Here is a 22,339-nt window from a genome sequence, read left to right as displayed (position 1 = left end):
TTTTTTTTTTTTTTTTTTTTTTTTTACATATCTCTTGATTTATAGGTAAAATCTTTAAAACAACGGATAGCATTGCTAGAGGAGGAATCGACAGGATATAAAACAAGTTTACCACTTCAATCACAGAGTTCTGGTGCCAGCGAAACATCATTATGACAATTTAGTGATTAATCGAAATCGATTGATAAAGGCTTTACGAGTGTTTTTACTATTCTTCCTGTCATTACAAAACGATTAAAATACAGATAAAATTTACGTATTTTTTTATACCAATAGTTGCCCAAGAATAACGCTTGATTATTCGCTTTTGTAATTATATAAAAAAAGAATACGAGTTAGTAGCTATCCTAAAATTTAAATCTAAGCTTATGCAAAAATGTGCTAGTGATACATCAATGCGAGCAAACTATTTAAAATAGTCCTCCAAGTATATTGTGAATTATAAATAATTGTTATATGATACTATATGTCATTTATAGACGATGATAGTCATCTTGTAAATATGTATATTTCAAGCATTAAAGAAAAGCGTGATATGTGTAAACTATGATGAAATAAATTGTGCTTTATTAAATCTTGTATTGTAGCTAAAATTAGTGTTTTATATCTTTTAAGTTATTTAATTTATAATATTATTTATTTCTTAATTTTATTTTCCCCAATTCTTTTAAAAAGAAACTTTATTAAATAATAAAATATTTAAACAATTATATAAATAATTACGTAAATAATATATCTTAATATAATTATACATTAATACGTATAATTTATTTATTAAGATTTTACTAACATATCGTTATGATTTTTTTGTTCTGATAGTTTTTTTTGTAATGCTTCTTCTATAAGATCATCTAAATCATCAAGCGGTCGATATATAAGATGCACAACTTGCGAGCCGGCTGCTGTTGCAAAAAATGCTGATGTAACGAGACAAATATATCGAGTCCATGAAATACCATAAGGCATTGTGATAAATTATCTATAAAATAAAATATAATAAATATTAAAAATTTTGTATCGATATTTCTAGTGTTTAAAATATTTTAACTTTTTCATATACTATTTATGATTGCTAACCTCTTTTATATTAATGTTCGACGATAATTTCAATATTAATGACAATCGATAAATAATATTTATAAATTAATTTTTATGATATTTATGTATTGTTTATATTTATTTATTAATATATATTGGTATATTTGTACAAAAAATACTTTATAAAAAATATTATATTTTCTATGGACACTCTAGGATACCATACAAGACTTTCCAATATAACCTATTTCAGAATCAACTTAAGTAAGATTAAGTAACTTTTTGACAATCTTAATTACGGTAAATTTATTTATTTACTACTAATAAGTTAATTTATTTATTATTTTTATATATTAATACACATATACAAAATATAATTACTCATAATTTTATACATTTATATTTTTATGCATTGTTTTGGGGTTCTTGATTTTCTTGTTCTTGTTGATCCATTTCTGTTGCCATAACTTCTGTTGCACTTTTTTCTGGAACATCAGGTTCTTCCTCTCCTGGTACATCATTGATTTCTACTCCTTCACCCTTATTCATCATAGATTTTTGTATTTCTTCTTCTAAATGTACACATGCTTGTTCAATCTCATAATTTTTTGATACTAATCCCACCCATTGTGCTTCCAATGCTCTTAATTTTTCTCCTCCTTGAGTTTGCATAGATTTTCTTTGCCAATTAACTTCTTGTATCTTTTTCCTTAATGCTTGTAATTGTTTTTGGGCTTGATTTACTAATTGCACTAATATTTCTAAATAAGATTTCCATGCTTCACATCCATATTCCATCATTAATTCAAGATTGCAAATTCTGTGTTATTATAAAACATTACAATAATATATTAGTCATATCCTTAGGCTACAAATAATATAAGTAATTAAGCAAAAATAAAAGATTAAAACATTAAAAATAATTTACCTTGTAGCCTGATGTTCTAATTGTGCGCTGCTATTTTCTACACTTTCATTCCATGCTGCAAGATCATTCATTTTACCTGGTGGAGGTGGAGGTAATTCATAACGTTTCATACTAAGTACTTCCATAGGTAAACGGTTTTGCATTCGTTCAAATTCATGTTTCATTACTTCTGTTTCAAAAGCAGTTATATTTAATGATACCAAATGTTCTAAATAATTTTTCGTTGGTCTATAGCGACGTGTTTCTTCTTCAACCATAGCCAAAGCCTAAAATATTTACGAGTTATAATTAATTTATTAATAATATACATTAATAATATAACCTAGAATTAATTTGATAATGAAATTTTATAAAAAAAATATTATTTACCGCTTCTCTGACTCCAGGTTCATCATATCCTTGATCAATATATGGTAAAGCATCAACTACAACTTCTCCTGCCATTTAATACAAATTGTATAAATAAAAACTTATAGTAACAATTTACTTTCATTAATTATTCAACATAGTTTAAATCTTATATGACGTATTTCCGATTATTTGGAAATGTATTTCTATTAGAACTACCAATCACAATATAGCATTTTCCATCAAACTTTATCACGATTGGTGCATGTCTATAAGAACATAAATAGTCATAAATTTAATTTCTATTGGAAATATAATTTTTTATAAGTCAAAATTTAAATGATAAATTTATGAACAATGCAAAAAATTTATCATCTTTCAAATATGTTTAATTTGTTACATTTATGAAATACTATATTTCATTGTAAATAATGTTTAAAAGAAACTACATTCTGAGCATGCGCGACTTTTAATATGTAATTTCCGCTCGCGTCCAACTTCCTTTATAATCAGCTTAGGCGTACAAGCTGCCTCGTAAGTTTATCTGATGTGTGAAAAGTTGTGAAAAAAGAGGTGAGATGGTAAGAAATTTGATATTTTGTTTAAAATTTAAGAGAATCTAATATCTTATATAATTTTATTGTTAAAATATTCTATAATTTTAAAAAATTTTACATTTAAACTTAAGATTGTACACAGATCGCATAATTGGACCACGTGTAATATCTTGTGATATATAAATGAATATAGCTTGTTTTTATTATATATTGAACTATAACTTACAATTTCATATATTTTTTTACCATCTTTGTTTTCTTTCTATTAATTATAATAATCTGTTTTATCATGTATGAATATATTTGTATTAAAAATGTGAATTTTTTTTTTTATCAATTAGTCCGCCATATATTTCATCAATAGAATAGTTTTATCAAAATTCGAAATTCTTTTTTTTCTTCTTGTTTTTTTTTCTCATTAATTTTTAATAATTAAATATATTTGGATATAAGTGGATTTTTATCTTATTTTTTGATTTTTCATTTTACAGTCGTTATCAACGGCGCGACCGCTTGTAACAATATATACCGATAAAAATGAATCTTCAGGCGATACAATTTCTCTACCGGCTGTCTTCAAAGCACCAATTCGGCCTGATATCGTGAATTTTGTTCATCAACAAGTCTCAAAGAATAGCAGGCAGCCATATTGTGTTTCTAAGGAAGCTGGTGAGCATATATAGTTTTGTGCCTAGTTTTTTTTTTTTTATATTTTAAAGAACTAATATACAATTATTAAATGTAGGTTTCTTTTATTAGGTCACCAAACTTCTGCTGAATCATGGGGTACTGGTCGTGCTGTAGCACGTATACCTCGTGTACGTGGTGGTGGTACTCATCGTTCTGGCCAAGGTGCATTTGGTAATATGTGTAGAGGTGGACGTATGTTTGCCCCAACCAAACCTTGGAGACGCTGGCATCGTCGAATTAATGTTAATCAGAAAAGATATGCCATGGTTTCTGCTATTGCTGCATCTGGTGTTCCAGCTCTTGTACAATCTAAAGGTGAATAGTAATTTTTTTTTTAAAGAAAACATTATATAATTCTATTTAAGCAATTTATTATTATTTTCATGATGATTGCTTTTGGTCCGTGTTTCTGATTTACCATTGATTATTTATAGCATTTGTATCTGATACAAAAATTTTCATCTATTTAATTTTTTCTAAATAGAACAATTATTATAACATGTATTATTTTATGTTCAGGTCATATGGTTCAAGAGATTCCAGAACTTCCTTTAGTAGTATCGGATAAAATTCAAGAATATAACAAGACTAAACAGGCTGTTATATTTCTGAGACGTATTAAAGCATGGAATGATATTCAAAAAGTAAGCATTTTTAAATAATTTCATTTCTGCACCGTAGAATGTCCGCATCTTTGTTAAAATAATTTTAATTCAGATGCTCCTATCAGGTGCTATATAAACATGGTTATAATAGGCGTTCTTTACTAGCTAAATTAATTGCTAGGACAGGGTGTATTTAACCAAACAAATTAAATTAAAATACATTGATTTAGAAAAAAAATAATAACCTTTTATTTATAGGTATATAAATCTCAACGTTTTCGTGCTGGTAAAGGTAAAATGCGTAACCGCAGACGCATTCAACGTCGTGGACCTTTGATCGTATATCATCAGGACCAAGTATGTAGAAATCTAAAAAAAAAAAATAACTTATTTATTATCTTTCGAATATTTATCATTTTTTTTTATTTTATATTTAGGGAATTCGTAAAGCATTCCGTAATATTCCCGGTGTTGATCTTATGAATATTAACAAAATGAACCTGCTTAAATTGGCACCTGGTGGTCATGTTGGACGTTTTGTAATTTGGACAAAATCTGCCTTTGAAAAATTAGATGCTCTTTATGGAACTTGGCGTAAGGAATCCCAACTTAAAGCCGATTATAACTTACCTTTCCCGAAAATGATGAATACGGATTTGTCGAGACTTTTGAAATCTCAAGAAATTCGTAAAGTTTTGAGAGCACCAAGGTATATAGATTTATATTATAAGTTTTTGAAAATATATTATACAATATTTTATATATGATGAAATTTGGTCCGTGTTGTTGATTGACAGTGATTATAACTTAACCATATCTGACGTTTTACTCTTTATGAATCTTTTATAATCGTTTCATATATGATATATTTATTACATACAAATTTCAAACTTGCAGAAAGAAAGTAGTCCGCAGAGTAAAGAAATTGAATCCATTGAGCAATACTCGTGCGATGTTACGTCTTAATCCATATGCAGCTGTTCTGAAACGTGCAGCAATTTTAACAGCAAGGAAACGACAACAAGAAAGAGAGCTTGCTTTAGCAGAAAAGCGTGGAGTAAGTTAATCTTTTGATATTGAATAAATCTATATTTTTACCGATTTTATCGAAAACATTATTCGGTGTTCCTAGGTCAAGCTGCCAAAAAGTACACCAGCCGTCAAGACTAAGTTACTCCTTGAAAGACGGAGGAAGCAAATCTTGGCTGCAAGAGCAGCGAAACCTAAGAAAGCGGTAAAAGCAAAAAGTGCAACATCTGTTACTGCGGCAAAACCGGCAAAAACCACAAAAGCATCCGAAAAATCGGCAAAAAGTAGCCAGAAAACCGCACCCGCTAAGAAGTAAACATTTTTATTAAGAATTTGTTGTTGACCCATGAACTTTATTTGTTTTGAATAAAATGTGGGAAGACAACTACAGGAAGATCGGTCTTGTAATTGATGTAACTTGTATCTCCTACCTTTGATGTTAAATCTTTTTTAGGTATAAACATAATAATTAAATACATATAGTATTATGTTCTATTTCTTTTTGTTAAGAGGAGCACGCATAAAGATCGTGTCATTAAGTATTTCGATTGAGACTTCTTTCGCATTTGCTTCAGGTGGCATTAGGAAATTTAGATTTCTAATATTCGATAAATCTTCCGAACTATGCAATTTTATATTCAATGTATTTTCATTCGCTAAAGTAGCTGTTCCTATTTTCAATCCTTCAGTCTTCATTTCTGCCTATATTGCATAAAAAAAAAATAAATATATATATATATTAATATATATATTAATAAAATTTTTCAATTTTTAATTGGGCAATTAATCTTAATGAAAGAAAACATACGGCATAATATTCTTTATGATCAATAATATAAAAATTGGGAACTTTTTCAAATCTGAAACTCTTCTTCCGTCCATTTGTCATTATTTCAAAGTTCATATAGTCATTTCGCTTTAAAGTGACACCATTTTCTTGAGAATTATGTAGTAGTTTATCCATAGTAAAGTTAAACTTCAAAAATTATTGAAAAAAAAAAGTTACGGAAATTTGTTTGAAATCATTTTCACGGGTCAACTAAACGAAGTTGGTAGAATAATCTTATATCGAAATCGTTCTTTTATCTTTATCGAATTTGACATTTTGTTCATAACTTCATAGTAGAATATCAAGAAATACTTTCCTTGCTCAATTTTTCTCAATATATTTTTTTCATTTTGCTAAGTTTTATCGCTGGAGCCGTGAGCACAAGCGTTCTATGTTTATTATCCACTACGGCTCGAACTTTTGCGTTGTCAATACCATCCGGTATTAACAAATTCTCGCAATGTTTCATCATTTTTTTAATTACATCGGTAAAGATTGGTTTTTCATTCATCTCTGGTAATTGTTTTGCAAATTGATCATCTAAGGGTTTAATCATATTCACGCGAAGATTATTCCCTTTCACGGTTATTTTAATAGATGACAGGTCTACCTCTGGCGCCAACAACATTCTTGTCTACGATACAATAACGATAAATGTACCACTGATTTAATTTAACTGAAAGTAGTTGTGTTGAACCTCATAAACGTTATCTGGTCGAATTCCGCTAGACACGATTTGCGTTATGTAATTGGTTTCCACTGGTTTTACGATACTTTTGTTCGATTCTTGTTTAACCTGATTTCCAAGGGAACTCGACGTTTTAAGAAACTTCAACGAAGCCGAGCATTTCGGACAATGTCTAGTATCAATTATTATATCTCCATTGCACTTTATACAATTACTTTTCTTTACGTCCATTTTTCAGATACTTTGAAGGCATATATTATCATTATCAAATTCACGCTAGCCTGTGAAAGACAACTCGAATACAGCGTTGAAATGGTATAACGGGGAATTTTTCACGATATTATTATAATGCTAAAACTCACAGACTAAAATGTGATATGCCTTTGTACTATAGGTTTACTTGTCAATTTAAAAATCTTGCCGGGATGACAGGTGAAAATCAATGGATACAACAAACAACAAAAGAATGCCAAGACCTCTTTTTACATTATGAGATTCTGCAAGCATCAAATAACTTCTATCCCTTTATTAAAATTATCATCGATGGAATACAAAAGGAGAGTATTTTTCAAAATTTTCTTACGATAATACTTTAATGAACTTTAATGAAAAATTTCATTATATCAATCTTTCTAACAATAATCGTTCAATTAATATCAATTCTAAAAATTGATCCTAGTTAATCAAGAATTAGAATGAAGATTCGAAATGACGAAAACCCCGTTTAATTCCATCATCTTGGAATTATCTGCTAATCGAATCAAATTTCTAATCGACGAAAGTGGTGATCCTCTTTGGGAGGATCGGGCGCGAAATACCAGAATGATTCCAACCTTGTACAAGCAGCCAGTTTGTTTAACATTCGTGTCTGCATTGTTTGAAACGCCTGCGCGAATTTTCTTGGGAATAGAGGTGCGGTGGTAGGGGTAGCGCGGGATTCAGGGTCGAAATTGCACGGTGGTTGAAAAGCATCGGATACCAGTCGAGGACAGGCGGTCTCGCGTTTAAGTGGTCCATCAATTCCATGTCGCCTTTGGTCCTGTTCTTTCATTACGGAGTTTTGGCCATCATTTTTGGGAACGGTAAGTCGTTTTTCTACCACTCTTTCGAGTAAATTTAAGTTTTTCTTTTAAATTTTTGCAAATATTTATCGTGGATTTTATTCTTTGAAATTGAATTTTACAGGGAAAAAAAAGGAAATTAATTTTTATTGACATACATGATATTTTTTTTCTTATACGTTTAAGTGGTAAATATTTAATATAAATATTTTTTATTTTTATTATTGATTTCTTAAAATTTTTCTCAAATAAATAATTGTTCGAATAATTACTTTAAGATATATACATACAATGAATTACTAAAAAAAAAAAGTTTTTTCTTATACGACCTTTGCAATCTTCACTTGATCAAATATGAAAATTGATTGCTATCATGTTATCTGAACGAGAGAACAAATAGAGTTGAAGAAAAAGTACATAATCTTGTTTGCATACCAGATTCAATCTCGATGCGTAGCTAACATCGAACGAAAGCATCGAGAAAAGTACTGATTAAGGATGCCGGCCTCGCGATTAAAGGTAATCTCTTCTATTTATCCGATAACTGGATTGCCACGGCCTACAGGATTTCCCGAGCAAGAATTTTACGAGCACCGATTGAGTTATAAATGAGTTAGTTTTCTTCCTTCGAAAAACTTCCCGCTCGGTCTTTAAATGGCCAACGTGTTATCGTCCCTCGATGAATTTGATTTTATCCTCAATTTTCTCCTCTTCGATCGATCGTATCTTTCAATCTTTCCTCATCATTCAAACCTGTCGAAGCTTCAAATTCTTCTGAATATTTCATTACTTATTTTACATATTATAACAAAATTATGGTTAAATTTCGGATATCGATAGAAAATTGTTCGATTGTGGATTATTATTATTATTTTTATTTATTTATTTTTTTTGGTTTTAGCGTAGGAAAACATGGAAATATAACGTTCACACCTCGAGACGTTCGTTCTGTTACCGATGTCGTCCACGACGAGATCAAGGAAAACACTTCTCGTTAAGATGCAAATAACAAATAGTCCGCAACTTCCTGCAGGCCATATCTAACGGACCACTTTAACTCGTTTCCACGAAAATAAACGACCTCGATTTTCCTTCCCTACGTTCAGCCACCGAAGAATTATAGGAACAACGGCAACGGTTAAATAATTCCTTAAATCTCCACTCTTTTTTTCTTCTCTGAACGATAATACTCTCTTTCTTAAAAAAAAGAACGCATTAAAGATATACATTCCCCCTAGTACGCTTATAAGCCAAGGCATTAACTCGAACATGTAAATTCTGTACGATGCAAATGTCGGTCTGTTAACATAACTTTTATGCGTGGAATATGTGCAATCTGCACCATCCAGCATAAGGAATAAAGTTCTCTTATATATTTGCATATGTGCACCTTCCGCCACGAGGCGGAAATGAACAATTAAAAGTGAACAAAGAAGAATGGGGAAGGAGGGCACTTACCGGGGAGAGGGAACTGTCCCGAAGTTTGCTTTTCAGAGTTAAGCTCAGTTCGATTGGCCGACAGTTTTCAACCTCTCGAGGTTTCCGTGTAAACCTTCCGGTTTTGCAAACGTCGATTCCCTCCCTCCACCATCGCTAATTCCACGAATCGTCGAACAAACGGTCAAGACTCGCATAACTCCACCATCCTTGAAAAATCGACTCGTTCGTATTCGTTCACGGGATAGATCTATCGATCGATTTGTTTGCCGTGTCGCGATCATTAGAATCGGCAAACGCGTTAATCGTTGGAGCGCGACTGTACCGGAAAAAAAGTTTTCTACCTTCCCACTTTCTTTCGTTAAAGAGGAGCTGGAAGATGAATTTTTAATAATGCAACGACCGAGCCAAGAAACTTTCGTCCAAAAAAAGAAGAGATAAAAAAAAGGTATAGAAAATTGAAAAGCTTTCATCTTTCGAAGTTATATATTCTACGTTGTACACGATTAGTTTCCAAGTGAATCCGTTTCATTCTTCGACGATTTCTCATTCTCAGAATATATTTTTTTTCTCTCCATTTGCTCCACGATAACGTTTTGTCAAAATTTCTTTATCCTAGGAGCAAGTACGAGCATCGAAGGGAATTACGATCGAAAAGTCTTCGATCGTCGTTTCAACGGGTATTAGAGGTGCGAGAGGATTTTTTTCATTTCGAGGGCCCTCGAACGGCGCAGCGAACGAAAGAATCGGCGAGGATGAAGCGTGTCGCGCATTTCATACCGGCATCGATCGCGTATCGATGCTCGATTCCGGCGCATCGCCCGCTAATTCGCGGACACTCGAATCGCTCGAATCAAATTGAATCCTCGAACGTTCAGCTTTATCGGGGAAAATCTTCTTTCGATATTCGTTTTTCGCTCCTCTTTCCTCTCCACTTCTCGCTTCGAAACACGTTGCTTTTTGAAAATACTCGAATACTCGATGATCCGGACGGATTTCTTTTTTTTTTTTTTTTTTTTACTGTTAGGCAAGCATCATTTGCAGCGTCATTTAAAAATTTCTCTCGCGGCGTGGAATGAAGAAACGTTGTGAAGAAAGTATGCAACTGTGAAGAATCGAATTTCACGAGCTCGAAAAAATTCGCGCACTGATTCTTCCGAAAGCGCGAATTTATCAACGCGGAGTCTGGTAAACGGCGATGAATAGAATTTCCGTGATGAAGAAAAGGCGGATTTTCGCGGTTCTTTTTTTTCCTCTGTGAATTTCTCTTAAACGTTGCGCGAGCGTTTGGTTGGAAAGCGTGTCGAAAAGTGTATTCGATGTTCCCTCCTCGACGCGTTCAACCTGGAAATTATCAATATTATCCAGAAGAAAAAAGAGACGATTGTATTGTCCTGTAAAGATCGTAGATCGATCGTAAAAAATTAGATCCCTTCGTTTTTCACTCGATCACTTTTAACGAACTCGCGTATTTTACGAGGATTGTTAAAAGAAAAAGAAAAGAAAAGCGCAAATCAAGAAGCGAAAAATATATTCTCAGAAAGAATTTATATATCGCAACGATTTTCAACGAGTCTCAACAATTTTTTTCAAATCAGAGAACGAGAGATGGATAGGCGGTTAAATAATTCGGGAAAAGAGGAACGCCTTCGCGACGCGTGACGTCGATTTAACGATCGGAATTAAGAGGGGAGAAAATTCGCTGAACCGTGTGTTACTTTCGTGACCTTACATCCCTCAAAGACCAAAACACTGGAGCAGCCTCGAAAAAACTTGCCTGAAATCTGAAAAAAAAAAAAAAGAATAAAAAAATCGTAACCACTTCTTTGCACTTTTTAAGGAGAATTTATTAACGTCGTGTTTGAAAAAGGGGAGGAAGTGTTTAAAAAAAAATTTTAAAAGATCAAAGATCAAACTTTCTATTTTTTCTATTTTTTTTTTTTTTAATTAATCGGATAAGTAAATAGCCGTTGTGCCTTGTCCCATCGTTGTCTCTCCGTGGAGAGATCCTTTATCTAATTGAGGTTTGAATGCAACGCCTGGTGAGCTTGGAGAAAAGATGAAATGAAGGGCAGATTAGTTGGTCTACGGGAGGGCTTCTCCGCGTTTCGAGACACAATAGCCACCTCGATGAAACGAACGATGGTTCTATCCACTGATCGGAAACACTATAATGGATATCATATAATGGATTCCCTTGATTTAGGGAAAGAGATTAGATTCGTGATTAAAGATCGAAGCCATTAAATTTGCAGGAAACAATTGTCGCGCAAAACTTGGCCTCTCCCCTTTTGTATTCTATTTCGTTTCTCGTGTTTTAAAATCGTATATTTTTACCGTGAAAAAAATAAGATTTATGCATGTCGATGGGAAAAATTGAAAGAGAAATGTATTACAACGCAACAACACAATTTTCCACAATTTAATTCCAAAATTTAATTCTTCTTGAATATTGGATGTTGAATTCCGTGCATACTTGCTTTTCCAGGTTTTGGGGATGAACACGAATATAGATTGACGAAATATCTGCTCGATGGATACGACGCCGGTGTACGACCAGCCGAGAATTCCTCCCAACCCCTGGCGGTCGTCTTTGGTCTTTCTCTTCATCACATAATCGACGTGGTGAGTATCGAGAATTTGAAAGGAGAGGAGAACGAACTTTACTCCCTAAAGTTTAAACTCGATGTAAAACCGATTTTCAAACTTTTCAAACCACGAGATGATGGTCAATTTTCCCAATATCTCGGAGAAAATCAACGCTGGTTCCCAACGTTGATCGATAGACGATAGACCTTTCGTCGATCGATTCATAAAAATCGGAGTGGAAACACGAATTTGACAGGGAAATATCACGCAAATCGGTGCGAAAATCAAGATTTACGTGATCCAGAGATAATAAAAACGGGTAGAAAGCGACCAAAAATTGCCATTGTTCCTTCGTCGTGGTTGGAGAAATATGAAATTCAGGTCGACCCTGTTCGAAGTGGCATTAATTTTCCTTGGGCAAAAGTATCGGCATTCCAGCGATACGCGGCCGTTTAGTCCGGGAAATATCGATTTGTATTCATTACGTGACGCGTACGTACGTGTATACATATGTATATGTGTATGTATCTCTTTTCATATTTTCGACGAGAGTGCATCGTCGATCGAAAATACGAACAGGGTCTCCGTGAGCGAGAGAAGAGATCTTCTGTCGGAGACTTAATCGAGAATACCTAAGACAAATGGCAGGGAGCAACACACCTCCCTGTGATAAGTTTCGCAGATTTGTCTCGCGTATATACTTAACGAGAATCATTCTTTCATCATCCAGATATATTTTTCTCCGCGCTTACTAACGCGGGCGTCAAATGGGTTCTCGTTTCGACAAATCTTGGCGCGATTTTTCGTTCGCAGGACGAGAAGAATCAGATACTGACGACCAATTGCTGGGTGACACAGATTTGGACGGACCATCACCTGAAATGGAACGCCTCGGAGTTCGCGGGGATCCGAGTGATTCGTGTTCCTTACAATCGCGTCTGGAGGCCGGACACGATTCTCTACAACAAGTAAGCGACGATTCTTTCGATAAAAGAAAAAAAAAGAAAATCGTTGGAAAACTGGCACGTCGAACGAAAATGGTAAAAATTGGAAGATAGCTCGATATTTTCGTGGACGCGTATCATAAGATAGAAGTTTCGATATCGATTACCAGCAGCAGCAGAGGCGCGACTCATTTCTTCCATGATCGGTTTTATTCGTAGCGCCGATCCACAGTACAGCTCGGCAGTCATAAATACGAACGTGATAGTGAGCCACACGGGGGAAGTGGTGTGGTTGAGCCATGGAATATTTCGCAGCAGCTGCGACATCGACGTAGAGTTCTTCCCTTTCGACGAGCAACGGTGTGTGTTGAAATGGGCCTCTTGGACGTACGATGGATATCAAGTAAGATCAATTTTTCTCCTTTATACTCACTTGAAAATCCCTCTATTTGTCTACAAAATGATCATCGTCGTAAATCAGAAAGTGAAAGATGGAGGAAATGTTCGTGGAGGAACCTGTCGAAAATCTCGAGCAGAGGATATTGGGCAATGGGAATATCGAGACCGCGAAATTCATCCGATAGAAAGCAGTTTTCCGCGCAATTAACTCGAACTGTAACCGGTCCATGTGAAATGCACGAGAAACCAACGCGTTCGTTTCCCGTGTATTTTATTCGAATCGATTTTTAAATTACTCCATTGTTCTCCGATCTTTTTTTTTATTTTTCTTTTCGACTAGGAAACACGCGTTGGGCATGTTTATCGTATATTATATTTTCCTTGTCAAAGAGATTCTTTCTTCTTAAGAAACTCTGAAGCAAATATTACAGCAGCGTCTATAAAATAATGTACGCGGTCAAGTAGAGTTTAAACGAAACGAGCGAACAAGAGATTTAATCGGGGAGCGATGTGCGAGCTGCATCGCCCCGAACCTCCCCTGCATTGCCCTCAATTTCACGCAGTTCTTCTCTCGGGACAGGATATGCAGATTAGAATGTGATATATCGGCCATCCGCCCAGACAATAAAAATATCACAGAGGGCGGGAACGAGTTCAACCGAAACCTTGACACTTGACATTGGTGTCCACCAACTTCCGTTCCGAATATCTCTCTCTCTCTTCTTTAAAAATCTATCTATTTAATCCGTCGCTCACGGTGCGATCCTTTCTCCCGCGTTATCGCCACGAACATTGTCTTAAAAATCTGTGAACGCCTCGTCCAGGATTAAAAGTTGATCCACGAATGCAAAGAGCTTGCACATGGACGAGAGATATAAGGGATGATCTTCGACACGTTTCGTCGCGAAACGAGTCAAGATACTCTGGAAGAAAAAAGAAAGAAAAGAAATTCGATTAAATTAATTCGTGGATGTTCTCGCGGAAATTCACGTTAAATTTATCCTCCTAATTTGTGCAAGTTTTGTGTTACGTAGTATAGTTTGAAATATGTTGATAGAAGAACTGTGTGCGAAATGTGTGCGTGATAATTAATGTGAAAAGTTTCGTTCGATTATTATATCTTTCCATATATCTTTGTTTTAATTGTAATCAACGGTATATAGTAATTATTTCGTCTTTTCAGGAGATTATTCGTATTATAATAAGATTCGACGATGTTTTTCTTTTTCTTTTTCTTTTTTTTAAATTTAGAGCAAATTTTCTCGAGTTTCTTCGGGTAAGAAAATCGTGATACAAACGATAACGTTGGGACAGATTTCTCGCGTGATCGGAATAGGATTCGGCCCTTTCCGAAGTCCAGGGCCGCTTAACGGGGACAAATCGAAAATGCCGGCTCGGCAGGTCGCAAAAATGGTAGGGGCAAATCGAACAGCTTAATCCCAAATGCGAGAAGAATTCAATGCGAGTCGTTTCTCCATGGAGCCGACGAAGCTCGAACCCATCCTTTCACAGAGTTTTCCCATTTCCTATCCCTCATGCCATGGAATACATTTTGCGTGTCGCTACGTTTTGCCTTTCTGAAATACCTTGGAAATACGTTTCCTCCTCCTCCACCTCTGTTACGTTATATGGAAAAACTCCATCCGTTTAAATTGATCGAATGCTAGGAAATTAACGATGAGTGGGAAAGGTGTGGAAGGCAAGGGTGGAAGAAAATTCCACCGTGATTTTTCGCTAAAAAAAGAAAAAAAAATTGTATCCTTCGAAAGTAACCCCCATGCTTCTCGATAGAACCATTTCTATCCTACGTCACATCGAATACGATTCTCGCTTGGATTCGTTTTTGTCTTGACACCTGTCTGTCCTGTATTATCTCTACGAGAAATATACCGACACGTAATCGCGTTCCATCCCGTTGGATCTAATTCAAATCGACGATTTAACGATTTTAATCCAGTACAGAAACGTATATTCCTGAGAACATTAGTTTCATCCCCTTCCCCTTTTTTGGAGAGATAATTGCTCCTCGCCAAGAAAACGTAAAAAAAACGTGGTTTTTGTAAATCAATATATATATATCTTCTTCTTTTCCACCGTTTAATCGTGAAAGAGATATTAATTACGCTACATGTTGATACAGTTGGAATTGGAGAAGCAAAGCGAGCAAGGAGACGTGAGCAATTATCAAGCGAACGGTGAATTCGACCTGGTCAATTTCTCCGCGAGAAGGAACGTGGAGTATTACTCTTGCTGCCCTGAACCGTATCCGGACATCACTTACGAGATACGATTGCGACGTCGACCGATGTTTTACGTCTTCAATCTGATTCTTCCCTGCATACTCATCAACAGCGTCGGTGAGTATATATTTCGCATCTATCGTTTCGTTTCACGAGCGGAGGAGCATTATGAAAATTTGCAATATCGCGAAATTAAGAGACGATACACGATTGTCGTATAAAAACGGAACATCGAGCCTTATCCGTAACAGGGTCAAGCGTTCTTATCGGATCTGGAAGAGGAAATTTCATTAAATCGTACGAAGCGAATGACGTCTCTGAGTCATCTTTTCTTCTTTTTATTCTTCTTCTCTGATAGTAGAATTTCCCTCCGTGGAAAAGATAGAAGGGAAAGATGCATTCGAATGTTTGTATAGGAAACGAGCACGAGGCTAGAATCGGTTAACAATGAGAGCTCGTCCTCCGCTCGGCCCTCCACTCGATTTTTCGCGCTCGAACTTTCCCTCCCCCTTTTTCTATTTGCTTCCCCGACACGAAAAGTTTGACGCTCTCGCTCGCAGAATCGTCTTAGAATTCCTGCGAATCCCATTCGATATTCCGTGACGGGGAATACCGAGCTCTCCAACTTTTTTTTTTTTTTTTTTTAACTCCTCTTGGTTTGTTCAGCCCTGTTGGTATTCTACGTGCCGTCTGAATCGGGGGAAAAAGTCACCCTCGGGATTTCGGCCCTGCTCTCTATGACGGTCTTCCTAATGACTATTCGCGAGTCACTGCCGCCCACGGAGAAAACACCATTAATAAGTGAGTACGTTTAATCGACGATAATAAGCTTTGAACAATACTTTGAACGATAGTGGAAATTCGAGAGAATAGTTAAGCAAAGTTGTTAGCGACGAATCTTTCAATCTTGCGGAAATAAAAATAAAAATAGTAATAATAAATATTATGCCGCCATTATTATCGTATAAAAATCGAGACAAGAGAGGAAACGAGACGACGAAAGAAGAGACGTTACAATCATTATCTGTACTCGTTGAAACGTGAAATTCAGTCTCCATTGGTTAAAAAAAAAAAACTTTCCTTTGCATTTCTCGCTTCCCCAAAGGGGGATCGATGATACTTTGTTCGAGATACGATATCGAACGAATTGTTGCGAATAGAATTTGCGTAAAAGGTTTCAGATATTTGTGGCACAATGATTGGTAGTATCAATGCTAACAATAGTGGAGGCATGTTGATTGAAAACTCCCAAATGTCTCTTTGAAAGTCCTCCGATACCAATGCGAGATGCAACGGAATCGCGTTTATCCCATTGTGGAAACATCGTACTCGATTTCATTTATCGCGAAACTCTGTAATTGGGAACTTGCTGGACAATTAATTTATACAGAAACGGTAGAAAGTTTAGCGGAGTTTTAATCAGATTGGGATAATGGTTAATTTGTTTGCGTCCACGTATAATTATCCATTATCATTTTCAGGTCTTTATTACGGAGTCAGTATATGCCTGGTGACATTCGCTTCAGCGTTAGCGGTGGTCACTTTGAATCTTCATCACCGCGGTGTTCGAGGTACTAGAGTACCTGGTATCGTTAGATCATTGGTCTTGGACAAGCTCGCCAGGATAGTGCTCCTCAACTTTCAAGAGGAGAGAAGATCGGTAAGATCTGTGCGTTCTTTGAACGAGGATTTATTTATTTTCCTTCGATGTCCACCATAAACGATGCACGATTTGCATTAGGAACCGGTCGAACCGCCAAGAAGAAAAAACAATTGTCCATTGCACTGCAAACCGGAGCTGGCCCAATCGCAATCGTCGCCCAAGTTCGTAACCAGAAGGGAGGAGAGTAATAGCAGCAGTCCTAGTTTAGGTGAGTTTTGCGGGATTTGTGTGAAAATTCATCGGGTTCCAACAACTTAAGAAAGAAACGTGGCGCAGATCTTGGAAAAGAAGGTGGCCTTGAAGCACAATGGTCACGCGTGCTAGGGAGAGTGCACGCGACGATCGAGAGAAACGAGAAACGACTTGCGGAGCAGGATCGTCGCGAACGAATGGAATTTGATTGGAAACAGGTCGCGTTGGTCAGCGATCGAGCGCTTCTTTGCGTTTTTTTTTTAACGACGATCGTCAGCACCACGGTCATCCTGTGTGGTTCTCCGCCAAGCACGAACATTGCCAAAGAGGGTTAAGATAAGGACGATGGTAGAAAAATTGAGTTGAAACCGGAACACGGAGTTCGAGTAACTTTGTTTCAAATAAGATCCATGATATAAGTATTAAACACTTGTAACTATTATATAAGCAATTTTAGGAATAAGGTGTACGTACAACGTTCGTTTGTCGAAGATAAGTTGCTGGAAGAATAAATTCTTTTTCTTTTATGATCATTTTTATCCTTTTATTAATTAAACACGTGTATTGTATAAAAAGTATATAAATATCTTTAAAAAAATATGAAAAATATTTATTTTAATAGTAATCAGGTACAGGTGCACAAGCTATTTTAACAAAATCTTCGTATTTTACTTGTCCATTTGGAGACACATTTGCCTCTCTGAAAATTTGCTCCACTGGAAATTAAACACGAATAAATTTAACAATGATTGTTGGAATATTTTTTTTAGTAATAAAAGACCAACCTTCTTTGTTACTTAATTGTTCACCCCAGTGGAGCAACATATGCGCTAACTGTCTGGCTGGTATAGTGCCAGTTCTAAATTTATCTGCAGCTTGAAAAGCATCTATCACTTCTTTTGGTAAATCTTCAGCTCTAGTTTGTAGATGCATAACTTCCAAAAAATCAGCAAATGACATTTTTCCACCTAAGATAATTATAATTTTAAGAATTTGGAATTTTATTTGTACAATTTATTTGTACCTTTATCTTTTAAATATTTATTTAATTCTGCAATAGTTGGACTTAATCCTAATGATCTCATAATGATTGTAAGTTCATCCAAAGTACGTATTTGACCATTCCTTGCAAATAGATAAAAACATTCTCTGAATTCTGTAAGAAAACAAATCTTTATTTTATAAATAATAATCCTGAATAATAAAAATTAATACAGTACCATCTATATCTTCCTCTCGAAAATAACGAGCCTAAAATATAGAAATAAATAAGGATAAGTATTAATATTTTTTATAAAATTCATATTTAAAAGTTGCAATTACCATAATACAAAACTTTGTTTATTACTTTTCGTTTACGTGTCAAATAACGTTATCCAAGATAAGGTTAAGTTACCGAGTAACATAACCTTATCCGACTTTTTCACTGTATAGAGGCGACACCCTCGAGTGTTACGTACATTAATTGTAACAATCAGTTACCATTAGCGATCGATCGATCTTCATTTAAATTTCATATGATAATTTTATTTCTCTTGATATTATTAATCAATAATGATAACAGAAGTACATGATCTTTTATTCATATCAATTGTTCGATTAACATAATGAATCTGCGAAACAGTACTTGAGACAGTTTTAAATCAAAAGTTAAACGTTAATTTCAAATTAAAAGAATTTTAAATTATATATATAATATATATTATATATATAACTTTATAGAATTACAAAATATTTTATTTAAACAGAGAAAAAAAGGAAAGAAATTTAAAAATATAAAAGTAGTTTGATCAATTATGATCAGCACTAACAAAAACAAAAAAGAAAAATAAACAAAATACATACAATGTATTCTGCGAGTTATAATAAGGGAAGTTGAGAAAAGCTAAGTTAAATAAATCTGCTACAAAATAAGTTTTTAACAAAGAAATTTTTTTACGTATTAAACAATTCATTGATATCACACGTTCATCTTCTTCCATTTACCATATAATTGGCATTGTAATTGGCCTTGTAGATATGTGAGCAAGGATTCAATGATATAATATAGAATTTTTATTTATATTTTCGCATCGAAAAATAATTGATTATTGAATATTCCATCATAGATATATTAACATTAGATAAATCTTATTAAATAAAATCATATTATTATACAATCACGTTTATTATTTATCGAAAGAATATTTTGCAAATAAAAAAAGTGTAGTGATTGTGATAAATTTTGATAAAAATCGGTAAAAAAAATTGTGGTATTCAAGTATCGATTATTTTCCATTGGTACCAACCTTACAGGATGATGATCGTAAACCCTTCGGTCGCCCTTCTGTTTCAGGAATACTCCTTTCCTTTGACCGACGACTAAGGTCAAGTTACAGGGAGGTGGGAGTCAGTACATGATAGTAGAGTGGGGTACTTCCACTGGGAAGGGTTGGTGGTACAGCGTGCCACTATTGGAAAGCGTCGCTTCGCGTCCAGACCAGGCTTGGTCTTTGAGAAAGAAAGAGCGCGCGCTATCAGGGGAATAAGAATGGATATAGGAGAATTTGTAAGGCAGAAGGAGAGAGGGCGCAGTACAGCTGGGTCGAACGCGACGTGGTAGGGGAAGTCGTTGTCCTCGGAGTCTTCGTTCGCACGAGTTCCCGTCAGTGCAACGCGGAACGCGTTCCTGTTCGTATTGTTGAGTGGGGTTAGTGTCGCATCTACTATTTCCTTTATTTCTATCTCTCTTTTTCTGTCTGACTATAAATTTCTTTGTTCATTGTTGAACACGAGAGAACGACAACACGCAATCGTGCGACACACGTGTGATACCGTGAGTAGTTAGTGCAGTGTGACAGGATGCGGTACAATGACCGTAAATGAGTAATCGACGGTGCTGGCAGAACCGGTCGGAAGGACGAGGATCGCGGTGGAAAGGACGCCTGTGGCAGGACTCGAGCCGTTGTGCATAGGTAGGTGTCAAATAATATGCGAGAACAGGGAGCACGCGCAATATTCTACGTGCGAATCTCTCTTTTTCCTTTTCCCTCGGTATTTCCTTTTCTTTCTTTTTCTCTCTATCTCGTAATCTATCTCTCGGTCTTTTCGTTTTCGTTCGCGTGGCTAAGCAATAGTTTTTTTCATCGTTCAGGTCTACCTTTGCGTTTCTTCGATATATCTTTCCTCGGTACAAATCGAAAGGTATGCAAGTCGCTCGAAGAACGATGCCAGATTTCCCTCGCCGAGATCACCGAGATTATTTAGATGTATAATGCCACGTTCTATCACTATGAAATCTATGAAAATGCGCGTCGCGTCGTTATAAAGCATCGAGATTCGTTGCACGCATATTCCTTCGTTGTTTTGTATAATAGTGTGTTTACGTCGGATTACACGCGCACGATGGAAGATTTAAATGTCACGTAAAACGCATCCCCAGCGCCACCAGAATGTCTGACGGAAGTTATTTCGGCGGATACTGACTTTTTCGACTTTTCGAATTACACGAATTGATGAACGCAATTATAGGTTAGTTTGATATTTTTTATGCTGTATCTTTTTTCGAAGCAATCACGAGAAGTTTTATGAATTTACAAAGTAAATCGAAGTTTGAGGCAAAAGATACAAAGATATAATCAAAGGAATCATTGTTATCTTTGCAAAAAATTGCAAAAGTTATAGACTTTAATTGTCGTTTAATTGTCGAGAAAAGCGAACGTTAAACGCGAGCTCTGGATATCGAATTGGCGCATGTAACGCTATGGAGCGTTGCATAAGGTCGCTTATCTATGTGAAAGTTATATTAAAAAATAGCCAAAGGAGTTCGTTAGGAGGTCGAAACCATTGTTCACCGCACGATACTCGCGAATACAAAAGGATGCGTTAAGACTAATTAATGTTATCAGGCGGCGAAGTTTCCCGCTGAATTGCCCAGCTCCATGTAATTGCAAACTATGCTTAGCCAATATCATACCATCGATATTGCACAACAACTTGCCTCATTTCGATTCAGTTAATTCGATACGCCGTTTAAACAACACACTGTATTATACATAATGGTTAATCCATCAACATCCATGTCGAATCTCGTTAACTGTAAATTACAAGTCTTTGTACTTGGAAACCCTTCTAATTCGATCTCATCCGTTCGATCGTTCCTACGCTACTCGATACTAATCACAATAGAAACTTGAAATTAATAATCCCGAAACTCTCTGGCTTGCCTCCCTTAGACGCGATTTCCCAAATGAACGTAATCATGGCTCGTGCTAATCGCCTTAAGACAGGAATTAATAATCCTCGCACGTTCACGATTCGTCTTCGTAATTTCATCTTCTCGACAGGAAATCACCGAGATTTTCTCAATTTTATGCGGAACGAACGAAAGTTTGCAGTCCTTCGACTCGGTTACGAACTCGGTTCTTTTATAATTGCTTTTTAGAGTAGTTGCACCTTTGTGCCCGTGTTATGTTCCATCGATGAACGGTTAGGACATTACGCAAAACATGTTTCGCTGGTGAACGTTACGAGGTAACGGTTCAGCGAGGCGCGTTCGATGGAAAATTGTCCGATATTCGCCGTTCGATATACGCCGAAGTGTACGATCGGAATTCACGATTCTCTATGTCCACGCTACTTCGGAATTTTACGCATTTTTAACAATTTCAGTTTGTTTTATGTATCGCGGATTCGCGCACGTTCGAAAATGTAATACACCTCCCGTGCAAAAATTTCTTCGTTTTAAAATTTTTATCGATATCGTGAGAACCGGAAATGGATAGAAATTTCTCTCTACTAGTTAATTTTAATCATAATTTCGCGCGAGTTTCGAGGTTAATCGAATTTCTTTTATTAGCACTCAATAGCATTTCGATCGCACTAAATTCTCGAATATCCTAATTCTTCTAAATCAACCAGTATTATCGAATATACCGTTATATGGATCCATTGCCGAGCTTGGAGTTTACGTACCGACCCGATTTTCCCGCGGCTAAATCCGACACGTTAATTTAAAAGTTCACCCGGTAGAAATTTCATCCGGACACCGGGACGAGTGTTTCGAATAATGAGAAACGTTCCCTCGGTCGGTTTAATTCCCGCCCCAAGAAAATTAACTGCAC

The 22,339-nt window shown here is 35.5% G+C and overlaps 7 protein-coding genes and 1 long non-coding RNA gene across 12 annotated transcripts in view; 4 read left to right on the top strand and 4 right to left on the bottom strand.

Moving 5' to 3' along the window:
- LOC102673111 (colorectal mutant cancer protein) overlaps nt 1-589 on the top strand; it is a 38,819-nt gene extending 38,230 nt beyond the window's left edge. For 2 of the 3 annotated variants that reach the window (XM_031511118.1, XM_006617012.2), the window contains exon 15: nt 46-326. In XM_031511118.1, coding sequence (XP_031366978.1) covers nt 46-156 — 111 coding nt within the window. In that variant the 3' untranslated portion in view covers nt 157-326. Of the gene's footprint in view, nt 1-45 lie in introns of all 3 variants that reach the window. The other variant, XR_004150717.1, reaches the window with a different exon arrangement.
- A 75-nt stretch (nt 590-664) lies between these two features.
- On the bottom strand, nt 665-1,625 carry LOC116185809 (uncharacterized protein C12orf73 homolog). Its single transcript, XM_031511120.1, has 3 exons — nt 1,420-1,625; nt 1,078-1,282; nt 665-979 (listed from the first exon to the last, which is right to left on the bottom strand). Exon 3 carries the CDS (start codon nt 964-966, stop codon nt 775-777), a length of 192 nt encoding a protein of 63 aa, XP_031366980.1. The 5' UTR covers nt 967-979; nt 1,078-1,282; nt 1,420-1,625; the 3' UTR covers nt 665-774.
- On the bottom strand, nt 809-2,495 carry LOC102673521 (pre-mRNA-splicing factor SPF27). 3 transcript variants are annotated; one of them, XR_421986.2, is made up of 5 exons: nt 2,336-2,495; nt 1,967-2,232; nt 1,420-1,858; nt 1,078-1,282; nt 809-979 (listed from the first exon to the last, which is right to left on the bottom strand). XR_421986.2 is itself a non-coding variant. In XM_006617014.2 (4 exons), the coding sequence occupies exons 1-3, from the start codon at nt 2,408-2,410 to the stop codon at nt 1,444-1,446; spliced, it is 756 nt and encodes a 251-aa protein (XP_006617077.1). In that variant the 5' UTR covers nt 2,411-2,484; the 3' UTR covers nt 1,189-1,282; nt 1,434-1,443. The 3 variants fall into 3 exon arrangements, 2 of the variants coding, with proteins under 2 accessions (XP_006617077.1, XP_031366979.1); XM_006617014.2 differs by lacking the exon at nt 809-979 and having other exon boundaries at nt 1,189-1,282; nt 1,434-1,858; nt 2,336-2,484; XM_031511119.1 differs by lacking the exons at nt 809-979; nt 1,078-1,282 and having other exon boundaries at nt 1,339-1,858; nt 2,336-2,484.
- A 142-nt stretch (nt 2,496-2,637) lies between these two features.
- Nucleotides 2,638-5,589, top strand: LOC102673685 (60S ribosomal protein L4). Its single transcript, XM_006617015.2, has 8 exons — nt 2,638-2,895; nt 3,363-3,540; nt 3,631-3,876; nt 4,081-4,205; nt 4,425-4,523; nt 4,604-4,875; nt 5,064-5,223; nt 5,299-5,589. Exons 1-8 carry the CDS (start codon nt 2,893-2,895, stop codon nt 5,509-5,511), a joined length of 1,296 nt encoding a protein of 431 aa, XP_006617078.1. The 5' UTR covers nt 2,638-2,892; the 3' UTR covers nt 5,512-5,589.
- Nucleotides 5,590-7,338: 1,749 nt separating this feature from the next.
- On the top strand, nt 7,339-17,764 carry LOC102672537 (neuronal acetylcholine receptor subunit alpha-10-like). The gene is given in 10 exon segments (XM_006617006.2): nt 7,339-7,632; nt 7,634-7,794; nt 11,699-11,835; nt 12,613-12,767; nt 12,963-13,146; nt 15,283-15,499; nt 16,049-16,183; nt 16,864-17,042; nt 17,124-17,253; nt 17,322-17,764. Coding segments are annotated over 10 exon segments (1,761 nt in total). The 5' UTR covers nt 7,339-7,420; the 3' UTR covers nt 17,573-17,764.
- Nucleotides 10,094-10,289, bottom strand: LOC102672448. The gene is made up of 2 exons (XR_421985.2): nt 10,181-10,289; nt 10,094-10,130 (listed from the first exon to the last, which is right to left on the bottom strand). It is a non-coding gene; the product is annotated as an uncharacterized LOC102672448 (long non-coding RNA).
- On the bottom strand, nt 17,501-18,748 carry LOC102672660 (calmodulin-like protein 4). The gene is made up of 5 exons (XM_006617007.2): nt 18,561-18,748; nt 18,458-18,488; nt 18,262-18,393; nt 18,023-18,205; nt 17,501-17,953 (listed from the first exon to the last, which is right to left on the bottom strand). The coding sequence occupies exons 1-5, from the start codon at nt 18,561-18,563 to the stop codon at nt 17,853-17,855; spliced, it is 450 nt and encodes a 149-aa protein (XP_006617070.1). The 5' UTR covers nt 18,564-18,748; the 3' UTR covers nt 17,501-17,852.
- Nucleotides 18,749-19,672: 924 nt separating this feature from the next.
- The window catches only part of LOC102672303 (disintegrin and metalloproteinase domain-containing protein 10-like), a 31,375-nt gene continuing 28,708 nt past the window's right edge, over nt 19,673-22,339 (top strand). The window contains 1 exon segment of the mRNA XM_031511121.1: nt 19,673-20,191. The gene's annotated coding sequence lies outside the window, so the exon portion shown is untranslated.

This window comes from Apis dorsata, unplaced genomic scaffold, assembly GCF_000469605.1.
Source record: "Apis dorsata unplaced genomic scaffold, Apis dorsata 1.3 scaffold_292, whole genome shotgun sequence".
Taxonomy (NCBI): Eukaryota; Metazoa; Arthropoda; class Insecta; order Hymenoptera; family Apidae; genus Apis; species Apis dorsata.
This window is presented reverse-complemented; position numbering and strand designations above follow the sequence as displayed.